The sequence below is a fragment of the Mustela nivalis genome (assembly GCF_964662115.1).
Source record: "Mustela nivalis genome assembly, chromosome: 1".
Classification (NCBI taxonomy): domain Eukaryota; kingdom Metazoa; phylum Chordata; class Mammalia; order Carnivora; family Mustelidae; genus Mustela; species Mustela nivalis.
In genome coordinates this window covers 154,871,147-154,894,782 of record NC_139020.1, presented here as the reverse complement: position 1 = coordinate 154,894,782, position 23,636 = coordinate 154,871,147, and the positions used below count along the sequence as shown (strand labels likewise).

The following is a 23,636-nucleotide window of genomic DNA, read 5'->3' as shown; positions in this document are numbered from 1 at the left end:
CTATTTCCAGAACCCTCTGGAGGCCCCAGAAAGGAGTTAACTCCATTATTTGTCTGCTTCTAGGAAGTTAGCAGGACCGACAGGGCCAAGATGAGCATGAATGACTGGATTACAAAGCAAATTAAAATAACTCCAACAGCTTTGTGGGTGGGAGGGCAAATGTTAGAGCGAGAGCCCGAAAACCGTCCTAAGTTACGCATTCCTGGAGCTTGTTTCCTCATGTGTGAAATGGTGGGCTGAATAAGCTCTGATATGAAAGCACTTTGCAAACTGCAGAGCAGTGAGAGTTGAAAGTTTGGTAGCAGCATATCTAATGGTCTCAGGACTGGGGAGACGCGATTGCTTCCACCTGGCCCAGAGCCCAACACCATATTAAGATCAGGCTCTGTCCTTCACCTCCTCAGGACATGATGACCTTCATCTGTCATTGTCTTGGTCAGTTCAGGCTGTTATAACAAAATACCACAGACTGGGTGACTTATAAACAAAAGAAATTTATTTCTCACAGTTCTGGAGGCTGGGGAGTCCAAGATCAAGGTGCCAGCAGGTTCAGTGTCTGATGAGAGCCCATCTTCTGGTTGGGCCAATCATTGTGCAGTATCCTCAAATGACAGAGGGGCAAAGGAGTCTGGGGTCTCTGAGATCTTTTATAAGGGCACTAATCTAATTCATGAGGGTGGAGCTATTCCCCTGCCAAAGGCTCTACTTCCTCATACCTTTAGGAGGGGGTTAGATTTCAAGGTATGAGTTTTGGGGCCATACATTGTCTCTGGTAGTTGCTGTTAACAGGCTACACTTATTGAGGACTTAGCTTATTCAATTCTCAAACGATCCTGCCAGGCATCTTCAACCTGTTCCCATATGAGGAACCTGATTCAGGACAAGTGAGGTCCGTTGCAGGAGGCTGCGGTAGGTGGGAAGCTGGGGTGGGGACCCAAGTGCACCTCTGTAAATAGGGAGGTATCCAAAGTGCTGGTCCAGCCATGCTGTGCACACCCAGAGATACAGTAAGCACTCTTACTGTCCTGGGGTGACTCACAAGCAAATTGTGACAGAGACTTATTTTTGCACTGTGCAATCAATTCAGTGTTTCCCTTTTTAAAAAGAACTAGAAAAGAATTGAACTTAGAAAATATCAGAGCACATTATTGTCACATGAATCTTGTTGGGTGAGTGTGTGAAGCAGGTTGCCATATAAAATGAATTTTTTTACCAATGGGATCTTCCGTGGCTCTGTCTCATTCAATGTTTTTAACAGACACGTTGAAGGCTTGTTTATCTGATCTGCAATCTCAAAGCTGGGAGGCAGAGCTAATATGTCAGATGGCCAAATCAGGATCATCAAGAATGCAAACTCACATAAGATTGGGAGAAACTATAATGAAATGAAATCTTAACAGTAGGGCATACACATAACCCCATATTTGTGTTCCAAATATTGACTTGAGTGCATGATGGGGAAGTGACTTAACAACAGACCACGGGAAAATGACCTGGAGCTGTCAGCTAGACCAAGTTCCACATGGACCAACAGGACTGTGAGAATAGTGGAGCGTCCCTACTAAGGGAGAACTCAATTCAGCACTGCCATCACTGTGTCTGATGCTTCTCCCAGATGTGGCTGCCACACCATAAAGGCCACATAACATCGTGATGGTGGCAGGTCGGAAATCCACGAATGCCCCGGGCATTAAGCATGATGCCCAGATGTCTTTATGAGGTTCCTATCTCTAAAGGACTATGAGGTGAAAGCAGGTGCCAGCCACCTCTGTGTACCTGGGATGACCATTTAGGGCCTGTCACTGATGAGTAAGTTGCAGGGAAAGTTTCAGCTTAATGTTATGAAGCTCAATAATAAAGGAAAGTGGGTACCTGGGCACCCAAAGCAATGGAAGAAAGTTCTCCTTTGATAGTCAGGAGCCCACCTTCTGAGAGGACTCCTGTCTAGGGAATGTGTGTGTCGATGGAGTGGCAGCAAATTGGGGCTTGGTCCAGTTCCAAACCCTGGAGAGTCATCAGAATCAGCAGTGTGGCTTGTGTTAAAAAATACAGGTTTCAGGGGTACCTGGGTGGCTCAGTGGGTTAAAGCGTCTGCCTTCAGCTCAGGTCATGTTCCCAGGGTCCTGGGATCGAGCCCCGCATCGGGCTCTCTGCTCAGTGGGGAGCCTGCTTCCTCCTCTCTGCCTGCCTCTCTGCCTACTTGTGATCTCTGTCTGTCAAATAAATTAAAAAAAAAAAAATACAGGTTTCAGCTTCACTTCTGACCTACTGAGTCAAAATCTTCAAGGGTGGGGTTGAAGAATCTCTGTATTTTTGAAGCTTACTAGGCAAACTGCTCTAGATTAGCAGAGACTAGACATGACGAGATACAAGACACAAACCATGGCTGAGGCCTGGATATTAAAAAAAAAAAGTTTAAGATTTTGGGGGGAAATCTAGGCAAACTTTTAAGACTTTGTTCATTAAATGATACTGAATTCTTGACAAATTTCTTAGATAACAGTATTCTGACAATACAGGGGAATGTTTTTATTCTTAGATGATACAGATCAAAGTATTAAAGAATAAAGTGTGTCTACTACTTCTTTAAAAAAAATCAATGAATTACTTTTAAATGGCTCAAGAACAGAAATGAAATGGGACAAAATATTGAGGGGAGAGGGCATTCTTAACTCTACCTTCAACTTGCCTGGAAAGACATTTTTCAAAATAAAGTTGGGAAAAATTAAGCTAGCTAGGCCCCTCTGACGAGCCAAACATGAGGCTCACTGGACAACACAGCCTCTACTGTTCCAACTGGCCTGAGAGCCTGGAGTCTGAGGTCCAAAACTGACTGCATCCTCTGTGGCTTACACAGCTAGAGGTTCTCTGTTGGACAGTGTCACAGCGGACTCTTGAGTCCTCCATGTGGCACTAGGCCACAGTGACCCCTAGAGGTACTCTGCACACAGGAGCACACCAGCCCCTAGGTTATAATGCCATGTCCAGGAACACTAAGAGAAGTCCATCCACACATCCCCACTGCACACCCCAGATTACACAGGGTCCACATCAAAGATCGGTTCATGCACCTGACCTGCACTAATGACCGACAAGTCAGTTCCTGGAGGAGAGGATGGACTGGAAAAGGCAGCACCGGACCCCCTGACAGATAACCTCCGTGAATGACATCCAGGAAGGCAGGCGGGAATGAGGTGGGGAGCAGTGGCAGGAATGAGCAGGAGTGCCACAGCAGATGTGAGGCCCCCCTGACCAGTTCCAGCAGAATGAACGGAAAGACCAAGCAGGATGATGGAGTGTGCCCAGAAGACATAAGGGCACACAGGTGCAGCCATGAAGGACTGAGCAGGGATAGCTTCAGGGATGTGCTGCTGATGTGAGCGACAGCGACATGTTCACAGGAATGAGGCAGGGTCATTAAGAGAGTGGGGGCTGCTCTAGGCTGAGCCTAGCCCCGCAGGGGTGTTCCTTCAAGATCACACTATGCCTCCCCTCCAGGTGCTTCTAAGGCCTGACAGAGGGGCAGAGTTTTTCAGCTGTTTGTCAGTTGTTTGAAGGTCACAGTGCAAGATAGCAATGCTGGCCTGCAGTAACAGGCTGGGACACCTGTCCTACTTTAGCCGCATATGACACTGGTCAAATGTTCTCAATCCAGAGACCAAAGAGCCTGGAATCTCAAATAAAGATGTGACTGGGGGCAGGGAGATCGGGGAATAACCCTCACCTGCAGTTGGGCTTCTGGCAGCAGAGCCCATGAAGATGGCTGCAGCCTTCCCCTTGGCCAAGATACTCCCTGAGCAACACTGGACGGAAAGCAGAATCCCAGGCCCAACCTGAGAATTTGGCTGGCTCCAAGGTAGGACCCACTGGAGGCTGCCTGGTTCAGGTGGGTAATGAGGAGATAATTCCATCAGGGGACAGACAGTGCTGGGGAGTGGCTTAGGGATCTCCTGCATCCAAGTCCAAATAATCAGCAGTCCTACCAGGGGAGGCTAAAGTGATTTGATCCTGGAGAAAATTCCAAGCTCCACTGAGTATTTATATTTCAGTATGTTCTGGAGGGACTCTTAATGGAAGTGTTCAGACAAGTCAAGATCACTCCTGTAGACCAACACAACTCTTCCATGTGAAAATGAAGACTGGTAGACCGCATGTTTTATTATAAGCACGAAACTCTATTTTTCACAATGACCAGGCAGCACTTTTCATACTAAAAACCTAAGGCACTTCACTGATCCAAAAATTAAGATTCTCCACCATCTAGGTAGCGGGGCAGGATTGTGAAGAGCATGGGAAATAAGTTCAAGGCTGAAGAAAATTCAGGCCAAATCAGGGCATGGAGCAAGACATGAGGGAAAGGCGATGGGGGCTCACCTCTAGAGATGAATGCCAAGCACCCAGGACTTCTCCCCCAGAGACGCCCCCTCAGGCTCTGGGAGAAACACCAGACCGGGAGGCCCCACCATCCCGTCTCCAATGAGGAGAGAAAGTAACAGATTTTTTTGGTCACAGTGACATTTTGTCTCTTTATCCCTGGGAACAAAAGCACTAGCATAAGCTAATGGCAAACAGTGTGATAAAACAGACTAGTATTAAGCAGGCTACTATGTTCTGAGCCCCCAACTTGTTTCTTTTTTATCCAAATAAAGGAGCAAAACAAGGTCAATCATTATCAACTTACCTTTATCTTAAAACCTTGGCATTTCTATTAGAGACAAACACACAATACACCACAAAAACTGTTCTGGTAACACCACTTGGAAAGACGGCAGAGCTAGGATACATTTAGACAAGCTCCTGGGCCCTATTTTAAGGTATTTTGCTGTCTATACTTATGGTAGCCCTTGAAAGGATTTAATGTAAACCCAAACCTAGAGCTCTGACTCAGAAAAACAGCCAGTTTCCCTTAGAGATAATCAGAATTGTCTTTGAGTCTTTGGCCCAAAGCACCACCTTCCCAGTGCTACCCAAGTAGGCAAGCGGGCCCGAGGGAAGCAAACCATGAGCTCGTGAATCTGTGGACACAGGCCCTTCTTAGGCCCCGTAGTCTTTGGAACAAACTGTTCACCTGGAAAGCAAAGAACTTAGCAATTGGGCATCATCTGGTCACTAAAAGAATTGCATCCCTGGAGGCAAGTAGGAGCTCTGGTAAACCCCACGAAGCAATGCCCTCTAATCTTCAAACACCTGTGATTGTTTCTTCCCAAAGAGCTACGTACAGAGTGTTCAAGTCAGAGAACATTCAAGACATTTTGGCTCAATGGCAGACAAGAAACCAAACCCCTCTTAGCAAGTGGGCCCAGAATCACCAAACCCATGTGTATACATTTCTAAGTCAAAACCTCTGTGTCTGGATTACTTCAGTCTGTCATGCTGTCTTTCTTCTTGGCCCCACATGCCTACCTCTGTGGGTTACTTCTTTGGAAATGTGAACCTTGGACAAAAGACTTAAGCTTAATTTCCTTACGTGTAAAATGAGGACAGTGGTATTTACCTCAGAGAGTTGCTATAAGATAATCCATGTAAAGCACTGAGCTTAAGATACAGAACACACTAGGTGAGCAGAAAATGTCACTGAGGGCTTCTACAGGGCAGAAATGGAGGACCAGCAGGTCTGTCAGAGGAGCAAGAAATGAATACATAACACAGTAATACATGTGGATAGGACAGCCACAGAGGATATCTAAAAGCCATCTCTAAGACCAACTCAGGTCCTAGAGAAAAAAAACATATAACACTGGGCTCCAAGAAAGCTGAGGAGATACATCAAAGATAATGCATGATTCAGTGGCACGAAAACAAAATGCCTTCAGGTGCGAACATCCAAAGAGAGACAAAAACAGCGTTGTCCTGTGGTCAGAGTCCTCTGTGAACCTGACACAAGATCGGCATCCAATCTGTAGGTCTTACAGTTTCCTTAATAATTAGTTCCTGTGTCAAATAAAAAACTGACAGAATTTTTTAGATCTTTCATCTTTTGGGGAGAAATTTAGTCTGAAGTTTAGGATTTCATCATTTCTATAAAGCAAAGCCACTAAAACACATGAGCCTGAAGAGGACACATCTTCGGAGAAAAAGACTAAGATTGCTTTCCCTCCAGGATTCCTGACTGCTCCTTAGCTTTGAGTTCTTCTAGTTTCTTCTTATAGCAGTTCATGAAGTAATCATCTGGTTCAATCCCTGCATTCTTCAAATTTTCCATGACCTTTTCCAGTCTGAAGACTGATCGGGCTCCCTCAACTTTTCTTGTGCTCAGGTACAGAGTGAACTCCTGGAAATCCAGGAGCTTACAGGTGTCCACAGAGCAGATATTCCTGATACCACTAGTTCTATCCAAACGAGGGAAAAACACCAGTCCTGATAACTTCTCCAGGTCCTGAAGACTCACTTGGAATTCACTTAACTGGGGTTGGAAGCCAATGGCTTCATTGGGAACCACGAAGGCCCCTAGTGCCAGCGGTTCAGTAGACATTGGGCTTCTGCGAGCCAGGATCACCTTATAAAGGTGCGAGGGAACAGCCACATTATCCTCACCAATCACCTAAAAACAAAGCAGCTGTGTTAGCAATGCTAACTGATGCTGGCACTTCCCAAATTTCTCCTAAAAAGATTTTCAACACATTTCTGTAAAGACCATTTATAAATTACCCCACCAATGAATTTAAATTCAACTGTCAAAAGTAATAATAAACCAAAATACAGATTCACAGAGAAGATGAGAATCTAACAGGTAGATTCTGATTACAATCTTTAAAATAATGCCACCCCAGGGGCGCCTGGATGCCTCAGTGGGTTAAAGCCTCTGCCTTTGGCTCAGGTCATGATCCCAGGGTCCTGGGATTGAGCCCCGCATCAGGCTCTCTGCTCAGCTGGGAGCCTGCTTCCTCCTCTCTCTGTTTCTGCCTGCCTCTCTGCCTACTTGTCTGTCAAATAAATAAATAAAATCTTCAAAATAATGCCACCCCAAAGAGTAGAGGTCACATCCTCTGCTCTGACTGTAAGACAAAGGGCAAAAGAATGCCCAAAAGAACAGGCAAGAAAAGCTGTTTCATCACACATAATCAGAACTTCTGGTGATCTCAACATTCAAAGGTCAAAACTCCCAGCTTGAGATATAAAAATATGGCCTTAGTTTATCAAATTCGCTAGGGAGCTAAACAAATAGCTCTCAGAAAAGCAGCCAGACACACTACATCGGTATCACTAGCTCCAGTTTCGCCTAGACTGGCTCATTTTAAATTAAATTAAGTAAATGTAAATGTTGCTTGCTCAAGAGTTTTGCACACTCTTGGGCCTATTATCAAAAATAGAACTTCTGAATGTGCCCTCAAACCAAACACTGTGGAAAGATATCCAGACAACAGAGAAGCCAGGGTCAGGCCTGCAAACAACTTGCTTGCCTATGTAGGTTGGCTCTAATGATGAAATAACATTATTATGGAACCTTTTCAAATTTCCTTCCAATTGGCTTAAAAGCCATATCTGTTTTCTGAAAAAAGAAAACTGAATATCCATTTCCTTAATGGTCTCCAATAAAATGATACAATCCCAACTACAATAAGCATATGTACTACTAGCCCTCCCAGGCCCTTCCTCGGTCTGCATGGGCATTCACTCCTGATCAAACCTGACTGCTGCCAGAGGCTCTGATGGGAGCCCAGATAAGGCAGAGGGATGAGAGCTACAAGGATTCTTTCCTGCTTTTTTCCAGCTTCTACCTACATGGCACACAGCCCAAGAATGCCATGGCTATCTGCTGTCTGGCACGCATGAAGGTTCCATTGCCAAGACCAACTGTGGGACTGCAGGGAAGCCCCATATACAGGACTGATTTCTCCAAATACTATCTCTCAAGTTAGTAGAAGCAGCTGGTCAGAGCTCATTTGAGAGTAAAGTTTATGAACATACACAATCTATAAGCATGAAACCCTCTAGCCCTCCAATAAGTCATTTATGCAGCTAGGAGAATGAACATACTCTTCAAGAAAAAATACTGAAGGTGAATTCTATGGAGGTCCACAGTTAGGCCACAGGTCACCAACAGATGTTATTGCAACAATACAACTCAGAGGGGCTATGGCTGGCACTGCTGGAAACACAGAAAGGAGAAAGATTTACAGTGAATGCCCTAGTGTCTTAAGAAGTTTCCCATCAAGAGGAGTCAACTCCCACTGCTTTCACGGGAGGCAGAATGTGGTCAGATGGCAATACAGGGCACAAGACAGCACTAAGGGAAGCAAGGGACCGGACATGAGGGCACAGCTACAGCTGAGCCATAGTTCACAGGGGGAAAGAAGTTTAGTTGGGCTTCCAGGGTTAGCTGGGGAGCCAACAGTTAAGCAAATCCTTGATGCCACCTGGTGGACATCCTTCATCACTGCATCATAGCCTCAGATTCCCAAGTATCAGGAGCCCTCCAAACCATTCACTTGATTGTTTTCTCTCCTCCTGGACTCTCTGCCTACAAATAAATTACATATTCAAGAATAATTAATGGTCACGCCCATCGGCTGCCAACCAGGGCTTCTAATCAGAGTAATTAAACTCTAGCCAGAAGTATAGAAGTTTGACATTTTAGATTTATGAAAATAAATCATTTCTATGAGGTTTTCAAAAACCCACACAATAGCTAGAGGATGTCCAGTACTACTTTTAAGAATTCTCATGGGACACAAAAATTCCTACTAAGAACCAGAAGGCAGGATGATTTCACCTATGACCTTACAGTATTTCAACAAGGAGCTGTAAAATACTATCCCTAAAAATAAAGAGAAAAATGAAAACTTAGCCTCTATCTTCTCTGATTCAATCTGCTTTGTTCTTAGGAAGTAAGCATCTATAACCTGTTAAAATAGGAACTGGCAACATTTGGAAATTCAGAAAAGCCACTGTTTTTTCCTTGAATTTATGACTTAAACAAAATCCTAATTTTCAATCTATCTTCTTCGTAGACAACTCAACCTATGTAATAAAATTCTCCCAATTCTGGGAAAACTAGAAGTCTTTCATAAAATGTTTCTAGAAACTGCTAGGGTCTGGAACCCCAGAGACCTGGTCAAGTCCTGGCTTTGCCACAAGGCTGCAAGTCATGTCCACTATCTTCCTTCTTCATTCATAAAATAGGTAATAACTACCTTCATGCTCCCCATCTCACAAAACAGTTATGATGAAACAAAGACACTTTAGTTTCCAAAAGAAAAAAAAAAGGTTTTAAAATCCACAAGACCTATGAAAAAAGCAATTTTTGTAGTGGATGTCATTCAAAAGAAAAGATGTAATTGCATTCGGTACAATAGATGGTTCTGCTGAGGGACTCTGGGGAAACACAGCATCAAGCAAAATTAGACAAGTTAAAGGTGGACAACAGGTTTCAAGAGGAAGCAGGATGGACACAAATGACACCCTCAGCAAAGGACTTGGGGGATGAACACATACCATGTCTTCAGTATCAGTAAATCAGCAACAATCTTTGTCATAGAAGATGTAGATATAAAAGTATTTTATAGAGGAAATCCTCACTGCTGTTAAAGTAGCAAAAAGTACAGAACTCTTGTCAGGATTGTAACAAAAAACTGGAAATCAACTGTGTGTAACTAGACAACACAATATACACAAGAGCCATAAAGGTGGCATGCACTCACCACCTACAGTTAGTTTGCATACGAGCTGGCCTGAGGTTTCTTTCTGTCCAAAAGACAGAAGCAACAATTTGCTCTCCCCCGCCCCAGCGCCACACACACAGGACTGGGCCTTCACACTGACTCAGTGCCAAAAGAGCCTGGCAACAAAGGACATTCAGGCTAGGTGTGCCGGTCATATACATAGAGCAACTGTTATGTAAATAAAATTAACCAGCAGCACAAGGAAAATACATGTACCTGCTACAATTAGATAGATATATTTGGTTACATTCCCCTGGTAGGACCAAAAAAGAAAATCCAAAAATAAAACTGTTGGACACATCAAGAGACCAAGCCCTTAAAAAGTCAAGCCAATCAAGTGAAAGAAATCATGACAGTGTGATAAACAGGGTCTCTACACCTGAGGGGACAGAGGAACAAGGGAAGAAGGGAGTCAGGACACGCAGGCAAGCTGGTAGGCAGGCGGTCAACCCTGTGTGGCACAAGCCTCTGGAGGAGCTTGTGCAGCAGTAGAGACCAAGGGAAACTGTGCTGCTCACAGGGGGTGTCCATGCCAGGAAAGGAGGCTGGAGACTGACTGCCTAGTCACAGGATAAGAAGCACCACCCTCTCAGACTGTCGATTCTACCTGGAGATGGAAGGTGGGAGTAAGGAGATACTTAGCCAGTAAAATCATTTGTTTTTTTCAATAGAACAAACACAGAAATGAACAAAAGCTCTGCCTAAAGAGAAAACAGGAGATTTAAAAAAAAATTACTCCCGATCACTTCAGGTAATGCCTCATGATTCCTGGAGGCATGTTTTTAATTTCCTCCCCCTCTAGGAACAGTTTGGAATTAGTTTGGAGGGTATGCTGCGGAATGAAAACACAGACTGTTAAGCACTTCTAACATTACCACCACCACCACCGAGTCGAAAAATTTAAAGCTCACTTTCTTGTCAGGTCAATTATAATGTTCAGGCCAGAATCTTCAGGTATGTTCACTTGTCTGGAATCAATCTCTTCTTGAAACAGGCCCATCAGGGAAAGCACATGGATGACCTCAGCTATAATAAAGGGGGTGATTCTGATTAGAGCTGTCAGAAGACTCACTTCTGATAAAATCACTGCAACTTATCTTCCCCTGGGCTCGCATTCACGCAAGTCCTATGAAGCTGGGATCCTTTCCTGCATATTCTAACAGACATTTCTGCCTGCCTATAAGGGATTCTCCTCTTGGCCCATTTTCCCTTCTTATTTTTGCATGCTAGCAGATATCACTTGCAATGGCTCTCCCTCTTCACCATCTTCTACCTCCTGGCCTTAAGCTGCTGTACGGGAAGAGCACAGAACCCCTCTCCTACAGACTTTCAAGAGCTTTGAAGAATAATGCTACAGAAGAATTGGTGGCTCTCATACAAGTAGACAGACGCATGTCTGGATCTCCCCTTTGATAATGACCAGCTATGTGACTTCGCCTTGACCCTTATAAACCTCAACTTTCTTACCTATAAAAGATAGCCACCACTTCCTTGTAAGAACTGCCTCTGAGGACTGAATGAGACAGCATGTCTAAAACTGCTTGTCTGTTGGATGGTAGATACAGCCCTCCATTAACACCAGTTCACTTGCTTCACCTTCTCCACAGTATACACATACATGTTTCATTGCCCAGAAAGAAAACTAAATAAACACCCTTGTTTTTATATTCTCCTAAAATCAGGTTCAGAATATAGTTGTAACAACAGAATATAGTTGTAAACAAGCAATAAATATTAAATGGCTGGATCTGATAAACAAAACACTTCCCCTGGCATTCTGAACTGCCATACATAATTGCAAGACATTCCCTTGAAAACAGGAATTCACAATTCAAATATTTATTCCTTGAGAGGAACAGAATGGTTTCTAGGGCTTGGCCATGCTGTGTCCCCTTTCTCAGCATCACTAAAGGACATGGTTTTATCCACAACTGTTTTATTATGAATAACTAGAGAACAGCCTGAATGCTTTTGAGCTGGGCATTTAAGGTTTCACCCACCCAGCCCTAACCTTTCCTTTTATTTTTGTCTTCCTCCCTATATGAGGCTCTAAACCAGCTGTCTGAGGAACTTACTGTTGTTCATCACAAATCCTACATTTTCCTCTCTTGGTTTTGTCCCATGTCTCTTTTCCTTAACCAAATTTTCCCAAGTTTACGTGCATGTATGTGTGTAAACACATTATGTATAAAATGTTTGGCCCAACTAAATTCTTAATATGGCAGGCTGAAACCATTTTTCCAATTTAATTTACCAAAGGATATTTTGCTTTCATGCTAAAAGATACACTACAGATTTTTAACTTTAAAATTCCACCTGAAAGCATTTGATCTGAAAAAATAACATCACATCTAACAAAAGCTGCATTACTACAGAGAAGGTGTTCATGAAAAACATAAATATAAGAAAGTAAACCACTTTGATGCAATTCTAAAAAATAAGAATAAAACACAATATCCCTCTCCAGGAAGATACACTCCTATCAACATTCACCTTTGCACACACACACACATAACACACACTAACAGGTAAGTGTTTCCTTTATGACGAGAGTCTACCAATCTCAAAAAACCACAAAGGAACAATAAAGATGAAGAAAAAACGGTGAGCCACTAAAGGCAACAGAATTTGTATACTATGTTCTTTGGGGCTCTCTCCACCCACTATAAAAGGCTAAAAATAAATGTGGTGAACACACATGACACGCCAACAGCAGACCGAGCACTCAAGAATCAACCTGTCATCCAGATCCTGGTTTCTAAATACCAATTCCCATTAAAAGGAACCAGGGCTCCTTGGAGAGACGGCTGATCCCAGAGTCTGGCCAAGATGAGCCTGGAATATCACGTTATGCCAAAAAGAAGAAGTGCTAAGAATATGATGAGGATGTGTCAAAGCACATGGGAGATAGCCTTGAAAGGGCTCCCAGTGGCCAAATTGAAGACAATTTGAGCATCAAAATGAATACACAGTAGATTGATTAAAAACTGAATTAAATAAGAATCCATCAGTTCATACTGATATAATAAGAAGGAAAATCTCTTTCCAGGACACCTGGGTGGCTCAGTCATTAAACATCTGCCTTTGGCTCAGGTCATGATCCCAGGGTCCTGGGATAGAGCCCCACATCGGGCTCCCTGCTCAGTGTTAAGATTGCTTCCCCCTCTCGCACCCCCTGCCTGTGTTCCTTTCTTGTTGTATCTCTCTCTGTCAAATAAATAAAATCTTAAAAAAAAAAAATAGGAGAAGCTCTTTCTTACAGTAGAATGTCAATTACTAACAGCAGAAGACGTAAGAATTAGAAAATCATTACTTGGCAACAATTATAGTAATAACTGATTCAGGCCAGAATCTTCAGTGGCTGCTAAAACTCGCAAGTGACAATTTGAAGAGATAAGGAATACTTACAGGGTCTCAAAGGGCGACCACAGATATCAGATTAATTTCAAAGGGGAAATGATAGCAGCAGTGAAGAAATCTAAAGGATACTACACCTTTATCAAGGAATCTAAGTTAGTATCGCCAGTAACAGGACAACCTGACAGTGTACGCAAGCCAATGCGATACACCGAGGGCACACAGGCTCACAGTGTTCTGCCCGAAACATCACTGAATCTAATCAGAGGAACAAAAGACAAACCCAATTTGAAGAACATACTACAAAACAACTGGCCTATATTTGTCAACAATGTCAACATCATTAAAGACAAAAAGGCTGAGATTAAAGAGGACTAAGGAGACATGACAGTTAAATGCAATGTGTGGTCCTGGACTTCATTCCAAATCTGGGGGAAAAACTGCATGAAGAACGTTACTGGAGCAACTGACAAAATGTGAATATGGACTGTACTATGGCTAATATTCTTATATGTTGAATTTCATGAACTTGACAACTATACAGTGGTTACATGAGAGAACGGAGCATCTAGGAAAAAAGAGACAAGGTATCTGCAACAAACGCTTGAATGGCTGAGAAAGTACTGAGAACGAGGTGTGTACATAGAGCAGAAGGAACAAGACCTGTAGAATGCTAAGAACTTGTAAGTCTAGGCAAAACACATTAGGGGGTTCTCCACTCTGACAACCTTTCTACAAATTTGAAATTATTTCAATGTGAAATGTTAAAAAGTATAAATTTGCTTTGCCAAGGATGTGCAAAAACTCATGAATAAAGGTTTCCAGTTCAAGATGGCAACCTGGACCCAGGCTTCTGCTTCTCTCTCCCCTAACCCCCATTTAGAAAATACACACATACACACACAATGGCAGCAAAAAGGTCTGACACAGAACCAACTCATGCAAGTGCAGAGAACGGCAGAGTCATGCATTAGTGGACTAAGAAGTGTCATTAATTTCTGGAAGATGGAGGAGCTGACAAATTAGATAAAACTTGAGAAGAGAAGTCAAAGTTTGGATTTTCACAGCCCCTTACACTGTGCTCCATCCAGTAAGTAAAGGGTGTCAAATCAAGGTGTGAGACTGAAGAATCCATCTCCAGAATTATTGTGCAACCAACAAAAAGCAGCACGCCTTTGTCTTGCCTCCAGGATGAAGCTAGAAAAATATTCTCTAAAGGGATGCTTCTCAAACCTTTCAGTGTATGTAAAACTGCCCAGGATAGCCAGTCACACCTGCAGATTCCTGAGTCCCACGGCCAGGATTTTAGGACATTTTCAGACGAGAAAGTTTACCATCCAATGACTCTTCCAGAATCTGAGGATGTACTCCAACAAAACAAAACAAAAAAGGAATCCAAGAAGGGGTAAGAGGGAGCCCAAGATAAAAGGGGCCTAAGCCAGGAGGGTACTGTTAAGGAAAGACAGATGTGTAGCTGACTGAAAACTACAACAGCTTACAGAGGTTGCCAACGGTCAGTTCATTATTCCCTCAACATTCCACTCATCGTTCCCTTCTTGAAATGCTTTCTTCACTTACCTTCTGGGACACCACTTTCCCTGGATTTTTCTCCTGCCTCAAAAATTGTCCCTTTTGTCTCCTTTGCTGGACCCTCCTCTTCTTGACTTCCAAAATGTCTGAAACCCCCCAAGGTTCAGACCACAGATCTGTTCTCTCCTGCCTGTGCTCACTTACATGATCTCATCCTAGTGTTAAATACCACCTCTAGGGCTGACCACCCCCATGCAGATCGCCACTTCAACCTCTCCTCTCTGACAACCAAACTCACAAACTGCCCTGGACATCAAATTATCTCCCACTCCCATAGCCAAAACCACCCAACTTGCAGCTTCCACACCTGCTTCTCGCTGGTCTTCATAACCTCAGACTGAAAGCCTAAGTGTTATCCTGACACTTTCCCTCTTAGTCTACAACTTACCCATTAGAAAGTACCATCCGTTCTACTGCAAGGCACATCCTAAATCAGAGCATTTCTCCCCATTTCTACTACCACCCCCTAGTCAGGCCATTGTTACTTCTCATTTAGACTACTCCGTCAGCCTCTTAAGTGGACTGGCTACCAGAGCAGCCAGACTGGGCTTTGCAGATCTAAACCATATTGTGCCACTCTCCTGATCAGCGTCACAGCTCCTGAACACAATCTGCAATCTGGACTTCTCTCCATTGCCTCCCCCTAACTGCCCTCCTTCAGTGCTCTCTCTGCCCTTGTTACACTGGCTTTCTTGCAACTCCTTGAATACACCAAGCTAATCTCACCCCCGTGTCTTTGCACTTGCTGGAGAACTCCTCATAGAGGTTACTCTCTCACTTTACTCAGGTGTCTGTTTAGTCTCACTACCCCTTAGCAGCCTATCCTGTCTTTCTTTCCCACCCCCGTGTTCTCTTCTTCTAATTATGGCATTTTGTTTATTATGCATCTCCTCCACTATAACCTGAGCTCCCTAAAACATACAGCCTTGTTTACTGCTGTTATCAGAGATGCCTAGAACAGGGCCAGGTATACAGGAGGAGCTTAATAAATATTTGCTGAATAAAAGGAAGGAGAGAAGGGAGGGTGGGAGAGAAGAAGGGATGGCAGGGAGGAAACAAAAGGTTCCTATTAGAACAGAAGTCAGAGGGCTCCAAGAATGATGTCTTCAAGAAGAAACTGATTTCTCTTTTTAAAAAATAGTATGATAGTAAGGTTAAATGGTCCGAAATAGAAAGTGAAAGCAATTACTACATTTTAAAGTAGCAATTATAATACCATGCCACCTTTACTTTCCTCCCCTTCTCAGACTTTTGTTGTTTGTGGTAACATTTATTTCTCCAATGGCACAGACTTAATATGGATTATACCTACTGCTTTACAGATCCAAATGTTCTACTTAAACATTAACGGTACTATACATACTGCTTTTGTATTTTCAACAGAGCCAGGATTATAAAACTCAAAGACCAATAAGAGCTAAACAGGAAATGTGAATGAATGGACTGGGCCAGGAGAAGACATGACAAATGGAAGAACATGTGCTCTACTGAAGGGGAAAGCTGCTACTGTAGCTAGTGAATACACCTACGGGAATCTGTGCCAAGTGTTTTGAGTCCTCTGTTTTTAAGAGAAGCTAATATCTAGACTTTTACGTGAAGCCTCCCAAGTATGAAAAAATTACCAACATACTCATACTCAACATATATAATTCAAAAACAACATACTATGGGAAGCAAGTCAAAGCATCTATGGGGGCTGGATGTGCCACAGGAGGCCTCTGCCTTAGATGTCAGCTACAGGTGAAACTCAGACCAAATTATAGCTAGCAAACAAATAAATGCTATGAACCTCAATAATACATAAGTGACAGATCAACAAGTAAAAGTTTAAGTATATTATATAAAATTTATGATGTAAAGTTTACCAATAGAAGAACTAAAACTAACATGTATGACAGATAATGGAACAATGTGTGAACTGAAGAAATTTCATTATTTTGTGTGATAGCATCAACAGAGCCTATTTAAAATGGGCAAAATCAAAATTAAGAAATACAGTTTAGCACCCATTATTCCCAGATAGAGATAATCAGCATAACTAGGAAACTACACAGTGGGACTAGGACCAGGAGCTAACTATCCCTCTCATACCTTACACTATTTGAATTTCATTATGATGTCATATACTTTAGGGTTTAAGGTTTAACATTTTCATTACTATGTACATAGAGTTCCATAACATATTTTTAAAGTTTAAATACAAGGCTCATTAAAAGACCAGCAATTACGGCACCAGGGTAGCTCCATCAGCTAAATGTCTGCCTTCGGCCCAAGTCATGATCCCAGGGCTCTAGTATCAAGTCCCAGATCAGGCTCTCAGGTCAGCAGGGAGTCTGTTTCTCCCTCTCCCTTTGCCCCTCCCCCCTGCTCATGTTCTCTCTCATGCTCTCTCAAATAAAATCTTAAAAAACAAAACAAAACAAAACAAAAACTGGCAACTAAAGTGGTGCCTGGGTAGCTCAGTCAGTTAAGCATCCAACCCCTGATTTCAGCTGAGGTCATGATCTTGAGGTCCTGAGATCGAGCCCCACATGGGGCTCCGTACTCAGCATGGAGTCTGCTTATCCTTTTACCTCTGCTCCTCCCCCTGCTCACATGCTCTCACTCTCTCTCTCTCTCTTTCTCAAATGAAAAAAGTCTTTAAAAAACAAATAAAAAGACTGGCAATCATGGCTTCAATGCCATGGAGGGAAGGCATGGACAAAAGCATCAAAATTAAACTATGTTTAATATAAGTATTTAATATCATAACTTCTAACTTCTAATACATAATTAATGAAGAATAGATTCAATGGTTTTCAAACTAACAGAAAGGCATCTGCTCTCTAAAGTTCTGTGTAAGAGAAAGGAAAAAAAAAAAAGAAAGAAACTAAGAAATTCTTCCTTAGCAGAATCTTTCTAATTCCAGTACCCTGCCCCATGCTTTGATAGAAGAACACATGTAAAATTAATAACCTGGGGAGCCTGGGTGGCTCAGTCACTTAAGTGTCTGCCTTCAGCCCAGTTCATAATCTCCAGGTCCTGGGGTCAAGTACCATGTCAGGATCCCTGCTCAGCAGGGAGTCTGCTTCTCTTTCTCTCTCCCTCTGCCCCCCTCCCTGCTCATTCTTGTTCTAATAAATAAACTCTCAAAAAAATAACCTTATATAATTTATAGTCTAAATATACTGTATCTTTCAGATACTGAAATTTGAAATTCTTGATATGACTATGGACATTTCCTGATTTCAGTACAAATTAAGTTTCCTTTTCTGTTCTTTTGGTATTACTCATTTCTGATGCTTCTAAGGATGAGAAAAGCAAAAATGTACACTTTCTCTGTCATGACTTCTGGACTCCAGGCAGATTGACACCAACAGAAGTGGAAGCAGAGAAAATCACTGGAGGCCTCTACTATACTGCAGTGTTCAGAGCTTCAGCAAAATCTGAGTAAAAGTTATGAAGAAAGAGATCTGATAACAGTTGTTGACTCAAAGAAATTAGGAGAGATGACTTGTGGATGTGAATTCCAGGAAGAAAGGGAGAAAGTAATCAAGAGTATAGTTTAAGGCATGTCATCTACAATTCTGTATACATTCCTCCTCCCACATGACAGGCACTGGAAGATTTGCTGGATTCAAGAGTGGCCAGTAAGCATGCACCCTTCCTATAAATTACTATAGACATGGGAAACTAACACTACAGGTTCAGAGTCCCAGAACTTGAAAATAAAGACCTAAGACCAATGCGGTTTTCACAGAAAAAACAGAAAACAAGACTATTATTCAGAGTCTACTCTTCAGGAAGCTGATCTTGACTGCTCTCCCACATTTCATCACCCTGACACTAATTCGGGTAAGGAAAGCTGACAGGTCTCTTTTGAAACTCTTTAAGCCTTGAATAGCAGTCACTGATAAGCTATTTAGGAGAAGCAAGGTAAGTCTTTTTATTGGTTATTTTTATATATTCCAGTGTAATGAAGAATTCCAGTATAGAAAAGATACATTAAAATATATGTACATTATGTAAGTTTCATTCTCAATTAATTTCAAATACAGAGCTTACAAGATGAGCACAAAGAACACCTGTGTGCCCTTCACAGATTCATCAACTGTTAATATTTTGCCCAATTTCCTTGATGATTCTTTCTTCCTCTGTATTTTTCTTTTCCCTAAATCTTTTGTGTTTTCGTTTGTTGCTTCATTGTTTTTGCAACTAAAGTGATAGAGGGTTTTTTTTGTTTTTGTTTTTTTGTTTTTTACAATTTCATTTCTTTATTTGAGAGAGAGAATGAAAGAGAGCAAGCATGGGACTGGTCAAGATCAGAGGGAAAAGCAGACTCCCTGCTGAGCAGGGAGCCCAATGCAAGGCTCAATCCTGGGGCTCCAGGATCATGACCTGAGCCGAAGGCAGTCACTTAACCAACTGAGCCATCCAGGCACCCCAAAATGATAAGAGTTTTAAGTGAAGATACAGAAAAAGAGTGCGAGGGGTCCCAACAGGACTCCTTCTCTAAACCCTATGAAAATAAGTCACAGCACATCCTTCGGGATGTACTTCCTAAGAGCAAAGACATCTGTTTATATAATTGTAGTATGATTATCAAAATCAGGAAATTTAACATTGATATCATATGATGATCTAACCTACAGACCTCAAATGTTGCCAACTGTCCCAATAACGTCCTTTTTAGTAAGATTTCTATGCTGACTTGAGATCTGACCTGAGATCAGATCTTGTTTTCAGGACTCTTTAGACTATATTAATCTGGAATAGTTTCTCACCCTTTGTCTTTTATGACCCTAACATGTTTGAAGAGTACAAGGCAGCTGTTTCATAGAATGGACCCCGGTGGGGTTTGCCTATTTCCGTATGGTGAGATTCACTGCTATGCTTTTTGGCAAAAATACCAGAGAAATGATCCTGTATTCTTCTCAATGCATCACACCATGAAGCACAGCTTATCAGTAATCCTGTTACTGACAATATTAACCTTGATCACTTGATTAAGGGGAAGTTTCTCCACTGTACAGTTATCATTTCTTGCTTTGTTATTAATAATTTGTGAGAGACTCTTTTAACTATATAAACTTCCTCTTTCTCACAAAACTTTCACTCACTAGTTTTAGCATCCACTGATGATTCCTGTCTGAATCACTTATTACCATGATGGCTACAAAATGTTTTCTCTTTGATTCTTATAAATTTGTTAGTTGACATTCTATAGTAAGCAGAATTTTTTCCCTACATTCATGTATTTACTTATGTGTTAGAAGTAAGGATTCTTATCCAACTCAGTAAGTCTATAGCCCATTATATTTTGATATCAAATAGCCCCAGACATGGTAAGGTGGAACTCCTGCAAGCTGATGTCTTTGTCTTTTTGACACATTCCCTCTATTCTGTACTTTCCCTGAACCAGCCCTGGAATCAGCTACTTCCCCATGTGCCAAGTTCTTCCAGTAGGAGATGGTATTTTAGAGATAAGATCTGGTGTCAAGGTATGTTCACTGCTAACTGCATATCACTGCTTCTAGGCCCATTTAGCAGAAAGACCTGCCAAATACATAACATTTTGTGTACGTTATATTTTTTAAAATTATATCCAATTGAAGAAAAGCAATATATTTTCCACTACAGCATTTGGCGAACACATACCTAACAAAAATATCCACCCCAAAAAAACTGTTAGTGAAATGCTCTTTCTTATTTACTGGTTAATCTTTCCTTTTAAACTTTGGATGAATTTTCTGTCCACTACACAGTAAGCTAGCATATAAGTTTTTAATTTTATGAAAACAAAGCACACATAAAACTAACTTGATCACTTAAGGTTTAAAAGTCAGGAGAACCTCTTTTCTAGTGGGAAAAGTAAAGAGGATTTACAAAGCTCAAGAATAATTAATACTTAGGGGCACCTAAGTGGCTTAGTTGTTAGGTATCTGACCTTCAGCTCAGGTCATGATCCCAGGGTCCTGGGATCAAACCCCAGATCAGGCTCCCTGCTCCACAGGAAGCCTGTTCTCCCTATCCCATGCGCCCTGCTTATGTTCCCTCACTCACTGTGTCTCTGTCAAAAAATAAAAAAAAACTTAATAATAATAATTAATATTTTAAAAATAAGAGAATATAAGTAGCTTTAAGCCATTTTTTCTTTCTAATGTGACAAAAAAAATACTAGAATTAAATTAGCAATTTGATCAGAGGAGAGAAATTAATCTGCTTAAAATACTAACTCCTTTGCCACTTCTTGCCTCCCATCAGAACTCCTGGAATACTCTGAGGGTGAGAGCGCCTGTGTGAACACCCTGGCTACTTACACATCACTGTGCATCTGATTCAGACAGGCTGATAAAAAATAAGTGAAGAGGGACAGAACATACCCTACAGTTTTGTGAGAGTTTTTTTTCCCCTAAATCTGTTTCTCAGGTCATTTAATTATATCACAGACTCTCTGAAGTAATCATATAACCTAACCAGTATTTATTAAGTATCTGCTTTATTCCTAGAGCTGAACTAGGTGTTCCTTCCAGGTGTTCTCTGACCTGGAGGGAAGTCCTTCAATCCCTCTGAACTTACTCCATCACGTGTCCGCACTCCACCCAGTCCCCCACCCTGTACATATCTCACAATATCACTGTATCAATTCAGCTACCCTTCAGGCGCAAACCTCAGTCTTCCACATCAACACCAGATGCATAAGCCCTCATGCCACTCATTATACTCTTCTAGTTTAACCTCCTTCCTTCAGTCTATAAGTTTCTTAAATATCTTGCATGAAAAACACATTCACCTTTTTAAAAAACTCAAGCATCTAAAAGAAAAGCTGGTCCTCCCACTTTTCCACTCACTGCCATCTAAATGTGATCCTGAAATTTTCCTTTTTCCTCAGCCAAAAAGTGAATTCATTATTATACTTTCCTCTATTCCTCTATCATCCTCACTCAGCTACTTGAGTTGGGTCCTGTGTCTGTTCTCATATGAACCACGGAAGCAATGTCCCATTCACCTCATCTCTGACTTCTCTTTCAAACACCCCTTTCTCACCCACCTCTCTGCAGAGTGCTGTCAGAATAGTCTTCATAAAACCCCAAACAAATCACATCTCCCATGCTTAAATCTATGACTTCTCACTGTCTAAAAAGTAAAATCCAAGCCTTCATGGAGTATAAAGCCCTCTACTATCTGGCCCCTGTCCTGTTGTTGTAGAAATCCTCATCCCCTGTGGGCCACCCATACTCTTTTGTACCCAATCTAAGCTCCAATCTTTATCAATGATACCTGTATTCCAGAACTATGCCGTCAAATCACAAATGTCCTCTGCTGACACTGTTCCAGCTTTTGAAATTCCCATGCTCCCCTCCTGACTCAGTTCACTCTTTTTTCCCGTTTTTAAAAATTTTAAGTCCAGTATAGTTAACATGTAGTGTTACATTAATTTCAGGTATACAACACAGTGACTCACCGACTGTTTACTCTTACTCATCTGTCAAGATCTAGCTCAAAAATCACTTCCTCTGTTAAGTCTTCCAAAACCACACCAACAGAGTTGGTCAGTGCTTTAGTGAAAGCCCTGATCTGTGAATTTATCTCTAGTGCAGCACATCAGACTTTAATATTAGTGATTAACTAGTAACACTTCTGTCTCCCTTCTTTTTCTCCCTTTCTAAACTGTGAGCTCCCTAGAGTCAGTAACTACTTTTTAATCCATCATTAATTATAATCCCTGTGCCTGTCATTCCAACAGGTGTTTAATAAATAAATAAAAAGAAAAATACACAACGAAATTATAATCTCATACAAATAACATAAGCCTGAATGTTAAAACATGTCCCTACCTGGTAACTAACTGTTTTCTTTCCATCACTTCCAGTCTGAGGTAAGGTCAACGGTCCAGATACTATCCAAACATCTTCAAACCTTTCTGTCAGTTCTCGACAGTACATTTCCATTCTGAAAAGCAAAGCAAAAGAGGTGTGATATTCACACAGACATAAATATAAAAAAGAAGCAAACCATATCAAATCCCTAGGAAAGATACATAAGAATGCTGAATTTGACAAATGAATGTGAACAAGTGAATATTACACAAAACACTAGTAGCATATAAGCAATTATCTCCCAAATTCTTCGCTGTACAAGAATACTTAAAAATTACAGGCACTCACACAACTACCTACATTTTCCTGTGTGTGCATTCAGTGTACATTTTAGAACTCGAATTTTGTTTTGTCTTCTCCCTTCTCTTTCTATGTTGTAGTTCTCAATCTCTTCTGAAGTGTTAGATATCATTTCAACAAGTTGAAACATGGTTATTTATTTAACCATTCCTATTGTGGGGTAATTGGGTTTATCCTAACAATTGTTATATAATGCAACATTCCTTAGGATAAATTTCAAGGGCCAGAATTGCTTTATAAACATATTTCAGTAACACTTGGTTATATGTAAAAGTAATATTTTAATGGTATTTTACCAATTTACTATATAAGCTACAAAATATGACACCACAGTTTCATGGCAATCTTTACAACACTGGGATTTATCAATTAAAAATGGTTTTGCTAATTTACTAGCTAAAAATGGCAAGTAGGTTTAATATGCACTTATACTGCAGTTGGGAAAGATTTATGAGCGATAACAATCCAAGTCATCATCGCTCAGCTTCCTTAACTAAAAAGTAAAATCAGCAGTATTACACCTCACAGCATATATGCCTAACTATCAGGTAAATTATTCTCCCAAAGATATATCCCTTGGGAAAGGAAAATGTTAAATGCTTCCACAAGAATGCTACCAGTCAAAATAAAAAGGAAACTCCATAAGACAAATATCCCAGATCTTCGATACATAATCTGCAAGGCTTTAAAAAAAAAAAAAAAAGGAAACCTATAGATTAGTAAGAGTATTAAAAGAACATATCTATATGTGGACCTTGTTCAAATTCTGATTCAAACTAATCAACCAGAAATAAAAAAAATTAAGGGCAATAACAGAAATCTGAACATTAATCGTTAAAATTGACAATAAGGAATTACTGTTTGATTT

The 23,636-nt window shown here is 41.3% G+C and overlaps 1 protein-coding gene across 2 annotated transcripts in view; it reads right to left on the bottom strand.

Annotated features, from left to right (window-relative positions):
• Positions 1–474: 474 nt before the first annotated feature.
• Positions 475–23,636, bottom strand: part of EXOG (exo/endonuclease G) — a 31,665-nt gene continuing 8,503 nt past the window's right edge. For both annotated transcript variants that reach the window (XM_082745910.1, XM_082745909.1), the window contains exons 5-7: positions 22,427–22,541; positions 5,188–6,541; positions 475–3,833 (exon numbers count right to left, since the gene is read on the bottom strand). In XM_082745910.1, coding sequence (XP_082602036.1) covers positions 6,080–6,541; positions 22,427–22,541 — 577 coding nt within the window. In that variant the 3' untranslated portion in view covers positions 475–3,833; positions 5,188–6,079. The remainder of the gene's footprint in view (positions 3,834–5,187; positions 6,542–22,426; positions 22,542–23,636) is intronic.